Genomic DNA, 15,763 nt, shown 5'->3' with positions numbered 1-15,763 from the left:
CCAATCTCCCAGTTATTTTTAAAAGAATTATATCTTTGAATTATTTTCCATTCTTAAAATACTCCTTTTTAGTCATAAAGAGACATTAAAATAAAAATATCAACAAAAATGTCCCGCCGGGTCTTTCTCCTGTGATCTTCAATTTCACTTCGCTCCTTCTATTCTTGCTTCGAGATAGAAGTTCCATGTTATACACTTTACAGTTGACGAAGACGAGCGAGACGTATGCCAACCATCCCCTTGTGGTCCAAATAGCCAGTGCCAGAAAGTAAATGGTCAGGCAGTATGCTCGTGTCAGCCTCAATATGTGGGAACCCCACCGAACTGTAGACCAGAGTGTGTCGTGAATTCGGAATGTAACTCGAATCTCGCGTGTATTAACCAGAAGTGTAGAGATCCTTGTCCTGGTACTTGTGGCCGTAACGCACAGTGCAAGGTTATGCACCACAGTCCGATTTGCAGCTGTGGAAGCGGTTTGACGGGAGATCCGTTTGTTTACTGTTTCCCTGCTCCAAGTAAGTTTTAAAGAAATCTTGTTATATAATCTTCGTAAATCACTTATAATTAACAATAACATCTTTCAAATATTTTTTTGAGATTCATGGTGTACTCCCTGAATCCGTATAAGAAAATTTATGCGATTCCATTACCAATTAAGAAGTGTTCCCTATCAATATCTCGTATTCCAACGATATTTACGCTATAGTGCCAAAACCGGAAGAGCCGTACCCTAAGGATCCCTGCACCCCATCCCCCTGTGGTCCAAACGCCATGTGCAAGGCCATTGGAGAAACTCCAGTCTGCACTTGCATAAACAACTACATCGGAGTGCCACCAAATTGTCGACCGCAATGTTCCATCAATTCAGATTGTACAGCAGACAGAGCTTGCATTAGAGAGAAGTGTAGAGATCCCTGTCCAGGATCTTGTGGCGTGAACGCACGCTGTACAGTTGTCAATCATACGCCAGCTTGCACTTGTCCCGAAGGATACACCGGCGATCCTTTCACCAGCTGTTCACCAACTCCTCCGCCAATCAGTAAGAGTCCAGATAATTATTCAACATTTTTTTTCTTTTCTTCTGTTCCCTTATAGGGTTAGTATGTAAGTGATAGACCGGGAGGAGTACATTGAGCCACTTGTTTCAGTCTCAGAAGCCCCAACAGACCCATGCAACCCATCACCGTGTGGACCAAACGCACAATGCAATAGTGGCGTGTGCACTTGCTTGCCTGGTTATCTGGGCGACCCATACACCATTTGCCGCCCTGAATGTGTTATCAACACCGACTGTTCCCGAAACGAAGCCTGCCTACTGCACAAATGCAGAAATCCCTGTGTAGGAACCTGTGGAATAAACGCAGAGTGCAACGTGGTCAATCATCTACCTATGTGCAGCTGTCCTAGGAACATGACAGGCAATGCTTTCGTTTCGTGTAATCCTATTCAAGGTTGGTCCCCTGACTCATCTTTCGTTCCATTCTTCCCTGAAATTATTTTCACTTCCATCGTGTATGATACGTAGTCTGTGAATTTTATTTAAACGAATCTGTTTTAATTACGTGCGGCATCACGTTGTATATTTTGTACAATAGTGAGTTGCAAGGTAAATGCGTACCGTTTTCTTATTTATGAAAAACAAAGGAAACGGGACGAATATACGTTAGAACTTAATATAATATTACTTTTTATACTTTTTTCCTTTGTAATCTGAGAGAAACTCAGATTGCCCAGCAGCAGTTGAAACACGCTTATTATTAATATTTTGGAATTTATGGTATGACAGAAACCACCGCAGTCGATCTATGCAACCCATCACCCTGCGGTTCGAACAGCCACTGTCGTCCTTCCAACGGTCAAGCTGTCTGCAGCTGCGTTACTGGATTCAAAGGATCGCCACCATTCTGTAGAGCAGAGTGTATCGTTAGCACAGATTGCCCTCGAAACAGAGCTTGCAGTAACCAAAAATGCATCGACCCTTGTCTCGGTGCTTGTGGATTGTCTGCTCAGTGTTCCGTGATCAATCATAATCCTGTTTGTAGCTGCTTCGAGCAGTATACCGGAGATCCATTTATTCAGTGTGTCCCACAAAGTAAGGCTCATTTATCACTCCAAAGATTTCTCGTTCAAAATACATCTCTGTTCCGGATTTTTCATGAAAATTTGGAATTTTGCAAATTTGAAATCTGAAAAATATTTATCAATTTGATTATTTTACTTCCGGATCCAATATATCTTACTACTACGAGATTACACGACTTACTAGATATTTTTGTACCGAAGAAAAAAGGCCCTGCTAAGATTGGTATTTTCTTTTAGTAAAAGAGCCAGATACCCCGATAAATCCTTGTCAGCCATCGCCTTGTGGTCCAAACGCTCGATGCCAAGTCACCAACAACGCACCCTCGTGTTCTTGTCTTCCGGAATTCGTAGGAGTTCCACCATATTGCAAACCCGAGTGCCTGAGTAATACAGAATGTTCAACGCAGCAGGCTTGCATCAATCAGAAATGCGCGGATCCTTGCCCTGGCTCTTGTGGCAGGAACACAGAGTGCAGGACGATTAGTCACACCCCTATGTGCACTTGTGCAAGCAATTTCACTGGAAACCCGTTCGTACAATGTACACCCCAACCAAGTAAGATCTTCTCTTCCTTAATCATCCATTTTTAAGTACATTTAAAAAAAAGTAATGTCACTTCTTTTTTATTCCACTTATAGTCGAAGATAAACCACAAAAACTCAACCCCTGCCAGCCATCTCCCTGTGGCCCGAACGCCATTTGTCGCGAATCGTACGGTACAGCTCGGTGCACCTGTTTACCTGACTTCTATGGAAACCCATACGAAAATTGTAGGCCAGAGTGTATTATCAATGCCGACTGTCCATTTAACCGAGCCTGTATAAGGAATAAGTGTCAAGATCCCTGTCCAGGAACCTGTGGCTTTAACGCCGATTGCCAAGTGGTGAATCACATTCCAATTTGCAGTTGTAGCTCAGGTTACACTGGTGATCCATTTACAGCTTGCAGCATACTTATACAACCCCGTGAGTTTTTCCAACTGCATATTTTAAGAAATATTCTCCATTTATGTAGAGTATAATTTGATAACGATATCGTAATACGATAATATCAATAGCTGCGACAAGTCTGACGAATCCCTGCGAACCTTCACCCTGTGGACCAAACAGTAAGTGCGCCGATGTGAATGGCCAAGCCACTTGTTCTTGCCTTCCCGATTTCAAAGGCACACCACCAGGATGTAGACCCGAGTGTGTTGTTAGCACAGAATGTGCTAGCAACAGAGCTTGTGTGAATCAGAAATGCGTTGACCCTTGCCCTGGAGTTTGTGGAATAAGCGCGAGATGCGAGGTTTTCCATCACAGTCCCATTTGTAGCTGCGATCCTCGTCAGACGGGAGATCCGTTTGTAAAGTGCTTCGATGTGACCAGTAAGTGGCTGAGAATAATGCCGTGAGATTATATTCGTTAAATCATGACCGAATTCTTGAATTTACGCTCCGTGTTTTAGCACCAAGTCCGCCTGTGCCTGTAAACCCATGCGTTCCATCGCCCTGCGGCCCATTCTCTCAATGTCAAGACATAGGAGGCATTCCATCCTGCTCCTGTTTGCCCAATTATGTTGGCTCAGCCCCCAACTGTCGACCAGAATGTTCGATTAATTCAGACTGTACCAGTGACAAGGCTTGCATCAGAGAAAAGTGTAGAGACCCGTGTCCAGGATCCTGTGGAACGAACGCATATTGCAATGTGATTAATCATACACCTGTTTGCACTTGTCCTACAGATTACACGGGAGATCCCTTCACCAGTTGCCGCCTAGCGCCTACACGTAAGGACTATTGTTAATTATTCCATGTACAATGGCTCACGAAAGTATCTGTCCACTATGAGTGTTCGAATATTTTCACGAGTAATGTTGTATTTAGTAAGACGAAAGTAGCTGCAGATTTTCGTGTGATGAATAATTAATTGGTTTTATTGCGACAAATATAGCTATACTCCCAATCTCGTCAAACCCGTGCAATCCATCGCCTTGCGGTCCGAACACGCTATGTCGAAATGGCGTGTGCAGCTGCATAAGCGAATATCGTGGTGATCCGTATCAAGGTTGTCGACCAGAATGCGTGCAGAATTCCGATTGCACGTTTGATAGAGCTTGCTCCAACAATAAGTGCGTGGACCCTTGCACTGGAATCTGTGGACAGAACGCTGAGTGCGTTGTGATTAACCATATTCCCACTTGTAGTTGCGTTAAAAATCACGAAGGAGATCCATTTACCCTCTGCAGACCTATTAAAAGTGAGTGCAGAATTAATTAGCTCTAAAGAAAAGTTTAAAGAATCTTATTAGCCCTCGAATAATTTTAATTAATTAGAGAGAAAAGTTAAAAAGTATTCCATTGAAAAGAACTACGAAAATCCCAAGAACTGTTAGTTAATTTTAATAAATCCTGAAAAAAGTGAGAAATGCCATGAACCATTGATTAATAAATGATTTTACTTGTCACATTACGATAGAACGCGTAAAACCCTGCGAACCTTCGCCCTGTGGACCCAACAGTGTTTGTCGCGAGTTTGGCGAGCAAGCTTCTTGTTCCTGTCTCCCTGGATATTTTGGAACTCCACCCAGCTGTAGACCCGAATGTTTGGTGAACTCTGACTGCGAACAGAACAGAGCTTGCGTGAACGAACGCTGTCAGAACCCGTGTGAAAACGTGTGCGGTCAAGGCGCGTTGTGTAACGTGCGAAATCATAATCCCATTTGCAGTTGCCCCGTACAGTATTCCGGTGACCCATTTGTCAGCTGTTTCCCCATGAGTAAGTAACCCATCAATGTGTATTTTTAATCGGTGCTGTCTTTAAAATCCTCTACAGAAACACTACTACTTCCAATTATCTGTTGCTTAATTATTTCCCTTTAAATGATCGATTATTCAGTTTTTCCTCTTCGCACTCTACCGTTATCAGTTATTACTGTTACCAATTATCGATCTTATTATAAAGCTTTTTCCAAAACAAAACCAGTCAATTTCTAAAATAAAGAATAAATCCTAAGATTGTATATTACAATAAATCCCACACAGCACCGATTTCTATATGAGAAGTTTCCACTTATAAGATCCATCAAAGCCATTGTTAACCGACGACAAATTTTTATCAACGAACAGAACCGCAGTACGAAGAACCCAGCCAGGACCCATGCAAACCCTCGCCGTGTGGACCAAACTCCCAATGCACAGTATCACCAGACAATAAAGCCTCCTGCGCCTGTATGCCTGAATTTGTAGGCTCTCCTCCCAATTGTAGGCCAGAATGTCTCGTGAACAGCGAGTGTCCCAGCAATCAAGCTTGCGTTAGACAGAAGTGTACCGATCCCTGTACAGGACTCTGCGGCACTGACGCTCTCTGCCAAGTTACCCTGCATTACATCCGTTGCGTGTGTCCCGAGGGATACACTGGAAACCCATTCGCTATTTGTTCCGTGGCCAGCAGTAAGCAATAATCCCGTGAATAAAAAATAATCGAATCGAGCAACTTTATCGAGCAATCAAGAATGAGAGACGAAATCTCGCGACTTTTCATTTAAGATATCTTAAATTATGTTCCTTTAACGAATACTTATTACTTTATTATTCATCGTTTTTAATGATTTTATTGGATTTTACTTAGTTTGTATATAGTGTATATAGAGATTGTACGATATAGAAAGAATTGCATGTTGACTATACACAGGTATTATTAGTCCTGTATCAAGATCTCGAAGCTTTGTTCATACACGTTCTTCATTCTCTCTTATTCTTTCCACGATCTTTGTTTACATCATTTGCCATTTCTATCCGCGTTCTTGTACAGTTATATGTTCTTGTAAAATAACTCTCTTTCACGATCACGCAAATTCTTTCTTGTAAAGTACTAACTGACGTATTACTTTAAATGGTTTATTAATTTCTTTGTGTCCAAATTTTATTGCAGCGCCTGTAGAACCACCGACACCTTCGAGACCGTGCAGTCCTTCACCGTGTGGAACTAACGCGTATTGTCGCGAGAGACACAATACTGCGTATTGCGAATGTCTGCCAGATTTCAGGGGAAATCCGTATGAAGGCTGTCAACCAGAGTGTTTGGTGAACACTGACTGCCCGAAATCCCAGGCTTGTATTCGAACCAAGTGTCAAGATCCTTGTCTCGGTACTTGTGGCGTTGGAGCCATTTGTACTGTGTCCAATCATATTCCGATTTGTTCCTGTCCTTTACCTACTATCGGAGACGCGTTCACCATCTGCCATGCTGTTCCTCAAGGTATTTTATTCTTACACGCATATTCTACTTTTTTTTTGAGCTTAACAATTTTTTAACAGCGATTATTATTTAGGATGTATTAACAATTCGTTGATAGCCTAGATAGTGTAAAGTTGCAAAAACACAATACTATTGAACAATTAAACTAATAAAGCAGCTTGGACTTTGTTGAGACGTGAGAGATAGTAGAATAACGTAGATACTTTATCGAAGCTCACTACGCAAACTTTTCGTTCTTCGTCCGAATCGTTGTGAATACATAAAATTATTTTGCTTACAGTACCAAAGGAAAGAGATCCCTGCTCACCATCTCCATGTGGACCTAACACAATCTGCCAAAAGATCGGCGACTCGGCAGTCTGCAAGTGTTTGCCCGGTCTTCAAGGAGTTCCTTCGAGTGTCACAGGCTGTCATCCAGAGTGTGTGATCAGCTCTGATTGTCCAGGAGACAAGGCTTGCATCGGCAACAAATGCATAAATCCTTGCACGCAAAACGTGTGTGGTATCAAGGCTACGTGTCAAGCTATCAATCACAGTCCCCTCTGCAGCTGTACATCTCCGTTGATCGGCAATCCATTCGAAGAATGTTACACCAAAATTGGTAATTTCGAGATTCTCAAACCGTCTTGTTCTATTTTAATTACTCGCCAATTTTTATTGATTTAATAGTAATAGGAAAGAATGCAGATCATGTAATAATAAAACCAGTTAATTGTTTACGAAAATAATTTTCGAATCGATTGAATGAAGATTGATTTATTTGTTTCAGAAACCGATCCTTGTAATCCATCTCCGTGCAGCTATAACGGTGAATGTCAAGTCAGAAACGGCGTTGCAGTGTGCATTTATCCGGAATGTGTCATTAATTCCGACTGTCCACGAGACAAGGCTTGCTTCGCTCAGAAATGCAGAGACCCTTGCATCGGTGCTTGTGGTATTAATTCACTGTGTCAGACGGTCAACCACAAGCCTGTCTGCTCCTGTCCATCTGGATTTACTGGCAACGCTCGCATACAGTGCACCGTTCTAACAGTCGAAGGTGATTTTTTGAAATATTATCAACAGATTACAAAAAGATCCTAAGATTCTTAATGAAAAGAAAAAGGAGAAAATTATAACATTTACTTTCAATGTACTTTCGCAGAGCCAACTGCAGAGTGCACTCAGAACTCCGAATGTCCGAACGACAAGACTTGTTACAATCAAAAATGCGTCGATCCTTGCACACTGGATTCCTGTGGCTTCAACAGTCGTTGTCACGTACAAATGCATCGAGCTGTCTGTGTCTGCAACGAAGGCTTCACTGGCAATCCTCAACAATACTGTGGCGAAAGTACGTTCTCCAAATATCTTTTCACGCGAGTCGATTTTCTCTCTATATTGTTATACGTACTACACATTCAGTAAGAAAACATAATATAGAATAGTACGAAATAATATTTCTAGTATAATATAGCTGTTATATTTTTGCAGTTGGTTGTCGCGGTGACAGCGACTGTCCATTGACTCAATCTTGCATCAACAACGAGTGCATAGATGCCTGCTCTGTGACACAGTGCGGTGTGAATGCATTCTGCAGATCCGATGGATACCATAGGCCAAGATGCTACTGTTCTGATGGATACTTAGGAAATCCGTACCAAACATGCGAGAGACCAGAGTGCGTTAGTGACAGCGACTGTCCATCGTCTTTAGCCTGTCGCGATTCAAAATGTGTAAATCCTTGCGATTGTCCACCATCAGCGCAATGCTTCGTGATTAATCATCGTCCTATTTGTCGATGTCCTCCGGGTTACGTGGGTAATCCATATACCTCGTGTCTAATGGGTAATTAGAATGTCTCTATTCCTATTTTTCTTAACTCTTTTATGGCTGTGCTTAATTCTATTTGGAATGGATCAATAAACGATAAATTTGTCAATTTGCTTTAGAACCGATCGAACAACAGCCACAGTGTCAAGTAGATGGAGACTGTCCCAGCAAACTGGGCTGTTTCAGTGGCGTTTGTAAAGATCCGTGTGTCGAAACCAAACCTTGCATCGCTGGGGCGAAGTGTACCGTCGTAGACACTTTACCAATGAGAACCATGGTGTGCGAATGTTTGCAAAACTTTGCTGGAGACGCGACCGTCGCTTGTATTCCCGGTAAGTGTCAAATAATCCTTTGATCGCGCAATAAAATGACGAAGAATTCAGAATGAACGATTTAGAGAATAATCGCTCTTCGTCAAAAAAAGTTACGTATTTTCAACATTTCGTAAAAAATAACACGGTTTGAATTTGATTTATGATTACTATCTGTGAAGCAGTTGCGTATTAATGTGTAATTAATCTAATTTTTTTCTTTTTCTCCAGTGGACAAGAAGATCGAAGCCATTTGTAAATCCGACACCCAATGCTCTTCCAACATGGCCTGTCTGAATGAAAGATGTATCAATCCGTGCATTATCAATCCATGTGCTTCAAATGCAGAGTGCTCTGTCCAAAATCATTATCGACAGTGTCATTGCTCGCGTGGCACCGCAGGCGACCCATTCGTAAATTGTTATAGAGGTAATTAGTTGAAACTAACATAAAATAGAAGATGAACAATGAGTATTGGCTTTTAAGGCGGACTGACTGAAACAAACGTTTTAATTTTATTTTAGACACTGACTCGTTCCCGGAGTGTATAACGAACGCGGATTGCGCGACCAACGAAGCTTGCATTAGCCAGCTATGTCAGAGTCCATGTGTCAGCACGCAATGTGGTTTGAACGCGGAATGTATCACTGTCAATCATCATCCGACCTGTCGCTGCCAGCAGAACTATGCGGGAGATCCTCAAGTGCAATGTTTCAAACGTAAGTTTGTTACAAAACGTTTCGTTCTCCAGAGATAAAACTTAATATACGAAGAAATGTCAAATTTATTTTTGTTAGTTTTGCGTCTCTCTATCTCGAATTCTCTTATATATTTCAACATGAGACATCTGTTTCAAATTTTCCAGTACATCTTCAAAAGCAAAAACGTGCTGGTCCAATTTGCATCACGCTTTATACTTCGAAGTTTTGAGCTTTGCAATTCTACGCTCCAACATTTTTTAAACTATATTTTTAAACTAACTTTAAAAGATAATAGAAAAATTTTCTTTCTTTCTAGCCGAGTGCAAGTCAGATAGCGATTGTCCTTACGACAAGACCTGTCTGCGCGACAATTGTGTCACCCCTTGCCTGGTCGGAGATATCGCGTGCGGTCGTGGCGCAGAATGTATCGCGGTCTCTCACAGGGCGCAATGCGTCTGTCCACGAGGTACCCAAGGCGACCCAAGAATCGCCTGTATTTCCACAGTGTGCCATTATAACGAGGATTGCGCAGATCACGAAGCCTGCGACAGGCTGAACAGAGTGTGTCGACCAGTTTGCGAGGACGATACTTGCGCGGATACTGCGAAATGCGTCGCGAGAGACCATCAGCCTAAGTGCACTTGTCCTCTGGGAACTACTGGAAATCCATATGTTGAGTGCAGTGGTAAGTTGAGTTTTCTTTCACGTTGTTAACATTGTTTTAATTAAACCTTGACCCTGGTGCAGTTAACGTACAGCATACTATAGAGCATCTTCGGTGAAGAAATGAAACTAAAAATAATTCTCTTGTTCTCCAAGGTGTGCCAATTGAAGCAGAGTGCAAAGAAGACAGCGAATGTCCAGCATATTTTGCATGCATCAACTCAAAATGCCAAGATCCTTGCTTATCCTCTAACATGTGCTCTGGTGAACAAGAATGCAAAGTACTGAACACAGTGCCCCTTCGTACGATGATCTGCACTTGCCCTGCAAACACTATCACCGACGTAAATGGACTGTGCAAGAAAATCGGTAAACATTACTTCAAACAATCATTATATCATATTCTTCGGTCAATAATCTTATACTATTAGTAGTTTTACATACATCATTTGAAAGTACATCATTTTGTTACAATATGAATTTTGTTTTCAACATTAGGAGTTCTGCAGTGCCAACAAGATCAGGACTGCAACGATTCTGACAAGTGTGTGGGTGGAACTTGCATCGAGGCTTGTCTGACCACTCAGTGTGGAGTGAATGCCCAATGTGTGGCAACTGGAATCTGTCATTGCGCGCCTGGATTTACTGGCAACCCCTACATTGAGTGCGGTAGACGTAAGTTTTGAATATTTTTATAATATCAAATATAATAGCTAAATAATAAATAAATATAATAATTCACATTTCAAAATTATATTGTACATTCGTATGCTGGAAATTGTTCATTTTTCCATTCCAGTTCCAATACCACTGCCACCAGTTCGTCCAGAATGCTACGCTAACAGCGAGTGCTCCGACGACAAACGGTGCATAAATTCTCTCTGCGTGAATCCTTGCGTTGTCGAGGACCCATGCGGCAGAAATGCACTATGTCACGCGAACAATCACAGTCCAGTCTGTAGATGTCCTGTCAACTACATTGGTGATCCAAGAAGCAACTGTGTTCCACGTAAGTGTTTTGAACTTGAGAAAATTAATATGCCTATACGAATAACAAAATCGATATATCACTCTGTTCGCAAATGATTTACGATGTATATTTATTTATTTTACAGCGGAAATTGTAGCCGAATGTACTTCGAACAGCGATTGCGCGGGTAACACTGCCTGTGTAAACAACTTGTGCATCAATCCTTGCAATTGTGGTCCGAACGCCAAGTGCAACGTCGTAGATCATTATCCATCCTGTGTCTGTCCGCCTGGTTATTCTGGAAATCCTCAACTAGGTTGCTTCAAATGTAAGTTAACAAAATTCTGAAAAAATAATTCAATCTAATTAAGCTTCTCAATTTCACAAAATTCCATAAAATTTATAGGAAAATAATCCAATTAACTGAGCTTCGTAACTTTACAAAATCTTTTCTTTTTTCAGTGGACTGTGAATCGGACAGTGAATGCAACAGCGCAGCAACGTGCTACAATGGCCAATGCGTGAATCCTTGCATATTGGAGAACAAGTGTGCGATAAACGCAGAATGTTACGGCCAAAACCATCGAGCCATTTGTCGTTGCGGTCCAGGTTATCTAGGCAATCCGGAAGTGCATTGTGAAAGAGTGGAGTGCAGCGCTGACCACGATTGTCCTCGAAATTTAGCCTGCGACAGCGGACGCTGCGTTAGTCCTTGTTTAGAAGATTCACCGTGTGCTCAAAACGCAATCTGCTACGTTCAGGACCACGTGGCCACCTGCCGTTGTCCAGAGAATATTCCTGCTGGAAATCCATATTCCTATTGTACACATCATCCCACGACAACATTCGACGAACCAGAATGTAGAATCGATATTGATTGCGCTGACAAATTGGTGTGCATTAAAAATAAGTGTATCGACCCCTGTCCAGTGATCAAACCATGTCTGCAGAATGCACGTTGCAACGTTTTGGACACTGTGCCCGTGAGGACCATGACGTGCACGTGTCCCGAAGGTTGGACCACTGACGTTGACGGCGTTTGTAGACCAAGTAAGTAACTCCAAGGTTATAATCACGAACTTTCTTGGTTTAACTTTGCATTTTTCTACAAATATTTTATTTTCCAGTCCAAATAGCAATAATCGGCACTTGCACGACGAACGACGAGTGCAGCGACACAGAGTCCTGCATCAACAGACAATGCAGGAACCCTTGCAACTGCGGTACCAACGCTGCGTGCACCGTACGAAACCACAAACCGATCTGCTCTTGCGAAGAAGGCTACCAAGGCAACCCGGACATCGCTTGCTATTCCGTAGAGTGCACGCGCGACAGCGAATGTGCTCTAGACAAGAGTTGCGTGAACAACAACTGCGTGAATCCTTGTCTAATCTCCGATAACTGTGGAGTAAACGCAGAATGTTTCCCCAACAACCATAAAGCCGACTGTCGATGCCGTAACGGGTATCATGGAAATCCTTTGGATCGATGCAAAGTAATCGGTTGCTACAGCAATGGCGACTGTCCTGGAGACCATTCCTGTATCAATATGCAGTGCATCAATCCTTGCGTTCATAGCAATCCTTGCTCGTCTAGAGCCGAATGCAGAGTCTTTAATCATCTACCCATTTGTCGTTGTCCACCTCATCACACAGGCAATCCTTACATCGCTTGTAAACCGGAAGAAAGACCAGAGTGTAAAGAGGACAGTGATTGTCCTAATTTGTTGGCCTGCTTTGATAATAAATGCCAGAATCCTTGCACTGTCGTGCAACCCTGCAGCGATCCATCAGAATGCAAAGTCCTTCCGACGTCCCCGGTTCGAACGATGGTCTGTGTGTGTCCTAGTGGATACGTGAGCAGCGGCAGCGGAACTTGTAGACCCACGAAACCGATTTTGGAGATTGAATGTACTAATGATAGCGACTGTCCTTCAGAAAAGTCCTGTGTTAACGCGGTGTGCAAGAACCCTTGTGCCTGCGGCCCCAATGCGAAGTGCAGCGTTGCAAATCACAAACCAATTTGCTCTTGTGTTCTGGGATACGATGGAAATCCTGACTTGGCTTGCACTAAAGGTAAGACTGTGCTTCTGTCATTAATCAATTTTCTCAGAGGCGAAAGATGTCGATTTTGGAAAGATTAAGCAGTAAAGACAGAAAGATGTTCTGTTATCATATACATATAGACTGCGGATATTCATGTAAAATCGCATTTTTATGAATGAAACCTAGATATTTGAACCTAAGTAGAAGTTTATCTCATAAAAATTTGATAAAAATTTAACTTTTTTAGACAAATTTGTCTGAAAATCAATGTAATTTAATTTTCAGTCGCCGGATGCCGCACAGACGGTGACTGCAGCGGATCACACGCGTGTGTCCAGCACAACTGTGTTCCAGTCTGTTCTCCATTAATCACCACCTGCGGAAAAGACGCTCAATGCAATGGTATCAACCACAAAGCTATCTGCGAGTGCCCACCAGGATATGGAGGCAATCCTAGAGTTTCCTGTGTCCTTCTTGGTTGCAAGAGTAACTCTGATTGTCCCACGAACAAAGCTTGCATTAACGAGCGCTGCGAGAATCCTTGTGGGATAAATCCTTGCACCGGAAACATGGATTGCAACGTCTATAACCATGTGGTCGAGTGTGCTTGTCCTCCCGGTTACATCGGAGATACTAAAGTGGGATGTACTAAACGTAAGAGTGATTCAATTTTTATAATACTATAGGTATTACCTTTTTGTCATTCTTTCTTATCGTTGTTTCTTAATACTCAGTGACAGAGAAATGCAAGGCGGATAACGAATGTCCATCTCAGACCGCCTGCTTCAATGGCGAGTGCATCAATCCTTGCGTGAAGATCGAACCTTGTGGAATAAACGCGGATTGTAAAGTACTCGACACGTCTCCTGTAAGAACCATGATCTGTGAATGCATTCCTGGATATAGAGGAAACGCAGTCGTCCGCTGTGACAAAAGTAATTTCTTGCTTTATATCAAACGACTTGTAGCGAAAAATGATCGAACAATTTATAAAATAGTTTTTAAATGAATCTGCTTTATCTTACAGCCAACGTATGTCCAGTAGAAAAGGGTCAAATTTTCGATGAATATGGCAATTGTGTATGTCCACCTGGATCAGCTAAGGATGAAACAGAAGTTTGTATACCGTGTAGGAAACAATCTGGAATGATCATCAATGATGAAGGATACTGTGTGTGTGCTTTGGAGAACGGTATGATCATCGATGAATATGGTCGCTGCGTGTGTCCGATTCATCATGGATACAGACTGGACGCGAATGGATATTGCAAATTGGGTATGAAAAGAATGTTATATAATAAATATTATTTTGATAAGTATTCCTGCTTACCTAAATTTTGTTTAATTAATGAAACCTATTTGTAGTTGACATAATCGAGTGCAAACACGACGATGACTGTGCTGATAACAGATTCTGCGATAAAACCAGCCAAACATGTGAAGATCCTTGTTCAACTCAATTATGTGGTCTTTATGCACTTTGTAATGCAACTCGTCATCAAGCTATTTGCATATGCATCAATGGTTATATTGGAAATGCTTATACTCAATGCTGTAAGCAATTGTTCTTACGAGAGACTCCTATTGTTGTCATATTTGTTATTCAAATTATTAATAAGATCTTCCCTTGTTAGATGACAAGAACCGATGGCGAACCGATTTCCCCAGACCAGAGATGGTTGTTAGCTGTTTGTCGGATGGAGTGCAAGTCGAAATACATCTTCACGATCAGGAATTCGATGGTGTTCTATATGTCAAAGGTCACAGCAAAGATGAGCAGTGCAGGAGGGTTGTCTCCATTCCAGCAGAAACTATGCACAAAACCGAGATATTCAAGGTGGCGTTTGGAAATTGTGGACTGATACATGTAAACGTAAGTTATTCTTATGTAAATTTATTAATTGTATTACCAGTACATATATTATTTTTATTATATTCTTTGTTTCAAAATATTATATGTACAAAATGATTATTTTCAGGGGCAAGCAAGTTTCGTACTGGTCATACAAAAGCATCCGAAATTGATGACATACAAGACTCAAGCATACCATATCAAATGTATATATCAAACTGGAGAACAAAACGTCACCCTGGGTTTCAATGTCTCCATGTTAACTACAGCTGGCACCATTGCTAACACTGGTCCTCCGCCAGTCTGTCTGATGAAGATCGTTACTCAAAGCGGAAATGAAATAAACTCTGCTGAAATTGGAGATAATTTGATGTTGCAAGTCGAAGTTCAGCCTTCCAGTAAGTATATGGCTTTTAATTAAAGAAAACAAAATCATGAACCTTATATTTCTTATAATTATATGATAATTTTATCATTTTAGCTATTTATGGTGGATTTGCCCGAAACTGTGTGGCCAAAACGATGGAAGACAATTTGGAGAACGAGTATATTGTAACAGATGAGAACGGCTGCGCGACGGACCCGACGATATTCGGAGAATGGGAGCAAGATCCTGAAACTCAGACGTTAATGGCCAGCTTTAATGCTTTTAAATTCCCAAGCAGTGACAATATTCGATTCCAGTGCAATATCCGTGTGTGCTTTGGACGTTGTCAACCCGTGAGTATCCTTCTACTTCGAAGTACTTCGAAGTAAATAATTAGAATATTAAGGTTCTAATTAAGATATTAAAATATTATTATGACCCTTTTAGGTCAATTGTCGAGGATACAATGCGTTCGGTCGTCGCCGTCGAGACGTGAGTTCCGAGACAAATGATACGTCTTTAAGCATCGCGGACAGCTTTGAAGGACAACTTAGAGAAGAAATAACGATCCAGTCGAATCTGATATTCACTCTGGAGAGGAGAGAAGAGAGGTTTACAGCAGATCCAGCTGAGAGTAAGTCCATATTCTTTTTCTTCTTCAGTTAGAGAAGAATCTTAATTTCTAGAAAAGGTCAATTCTGACTCTTGCAGCTTGTTCAG

General features: G+C 41.7%; 1 protein-coding gene and 1 long non-coding RNA gene across 4 annotated transcripts in view; one reads left to right on the top strand and one right to left on the bottom strand.

The window, feature by feature from the left end:
• Nucleotides 1-15,763, top strand: part of LOC122565691 — a 114,573-nt gene that overhangs the window by 97,974 nt on the left and 836 nt on the right. For all 3 annotated transcript variants that reach the window (XM_043721918.1, XM_043721919.1, XM_043721917.1), the window contains 34 exons: nucleotides 204-515; nucleotides 707-1,039; nucleotides 1,149-1,451; nucleotides 1,787-2,092; nucleotides 2,320-2,637; nucleotides 2,721-3,047; nucleotides 3,140-3,451; nucleotides 3,532-3,852; nucleotides 4,017-4,322; nucleotides 4,541-4,840; nucleotides 5,191-5,514; nucleotides 5,996-6,322; nucleotides 6,603-6,923; nucleotides 7,092-7,361; nucleotides 7,467-7,655; nucleotides 7,796-8,149; nucleotides 8,254-8,466; nucleotides 8,677-8,874; nucleotides 8,970-9,164; nucleotides 9,463-9,831; nucleotides 9,966-10,178; nucleotides 10,308-10,484; nucleotides 10,609-10,818; nucleotides 10,925-11,107; nucleotides 11,242-11,829; nucleotides 11,907-12,854; nucleotides 13,110-13,478; nucleotides 13,559-13,759; nucleotides 13,852-14,100; nucleotides 14,190-14,378; nucleotides 14,459-14,697; nucleotides 14,804-15,074; nucleotides 15,158-15,396; nucleotides 15,491-15,677. In XM_043721918.1, the coding sequence (XP_043577853.1) occupies nucleotides 204-515; nucleotides 707-1,039; nucleotides 1,149-1,451; nucleotides 1,787-2,092; nucleotides 2,320-2,637; nucleotides 2,721-3,047; nucleotides 3,140-3,451; nucleotides 3,532-3,852; nucleotides 4,017-4,322; nucleotides 4,541-4,840; nucleotides 5,191-5,514; nucleotides 5,996-6,322; nucleotides 6,603-6,923; nucleotides 7,092-7,361; nucleotides 7,467-7,655; nucleotides 7,796-8,149; nucleotides 8,254-8,466; nucleotides 8,677-8,874; nucleotides 8,970-9,164; nucleotides 9,463-9,831; nucleotides 9,966-10,178; nucleotides 10,308-10,484; nucleotides 10,609-10,818; nucleotides 10,925-11,107; nucleotides 11,242-11,829; nucleotides 11,907-12,854; nucleotides 13,110-13,478; nucleotides 13,559-13,759; nucleotides 13,852-14,100; nucleotides 14,190-14,378; nucleotides 14,459-14,697; nucleotides 14,804-15,074; nucleotides 15,158-15,396; nucleotides 15,491-15,677 (10,161 nt within the window). The remainder of the gene's footprint in view (nucleotides 1-203; nucleotides 516-706; nucleotides 1,040-1,148; nucleotides 1,452-1,786; nucleotides 2,093-2,319; nucleotides 2,638-2,720; nucleotides 3,048-3,139; nucleotides 3,452-3,531; nucleotides 3,853-4,016; nucleotides 4,323-4,540; nucleotides 4,841-5,190; nucleotides 5,515-5,995; nucleotides 6,323-6,602; nucleotides 6,924-7,091; nucleotides 7,362-7,466; nucleotides 7,656-7,795; nucleotides 8,150-8,253; nucleotides 8,467-8,676; nucleotides 8,875-8,969; nucleotides 9,165-9,462; nucleotides 9,832-9,965; nucleotides 10,179-10,307; nucleotides 10,485-10,608; nucleotides 10,819-10,924; nucleotides 11,108-11,241; nucleotides 11,830-11,906; nucleotides 12,855-13,109; nucleotides 13,479-13,558; nucleotides 13,760-13,851; nucleotides 14,101-14,189; nucleotides 14,379-14,458; nucleotides 14,698-14,803; nucleotides 15,075-15,157; nucleotides 15,397-15,490; nucleotides 15,678-15,763) is intronic.
• On the bottom strand, nucleotides 1,440-2,408 carry LOC122565698. The gene is made up of 4 exons (XR_006316252.1): nucleotides 2,264-2,408; nucleotides 1,978-2,186; nucleotides 1,686-1,904; nucleotides 1,440-1,526 (listed from the first exon to the last, which is right to left on the bottom strand). It is a non-coding gene; the product is annotated as an uncharacterized LOC122565698 (long non-coding RNA).

This window comes from Bombus pyrosoma, linkage group LG3, assembly GCF_014825855.1.
Source record: "Bombus pyrosoma isolate SC7728 linkage group LG3, ASM1482585v1, whole genome shotgun sequence".
NCBI lineage: Eukaryota > Metazoa > Arthropoda > Insecta > Hymenoptera > Apidae > Bombus > Bombus pyrosoma.
Note: the sequence above shows the minus strand (reverse complement) of the source record. Positions and strands in the feature narration are given on the sequence as shown.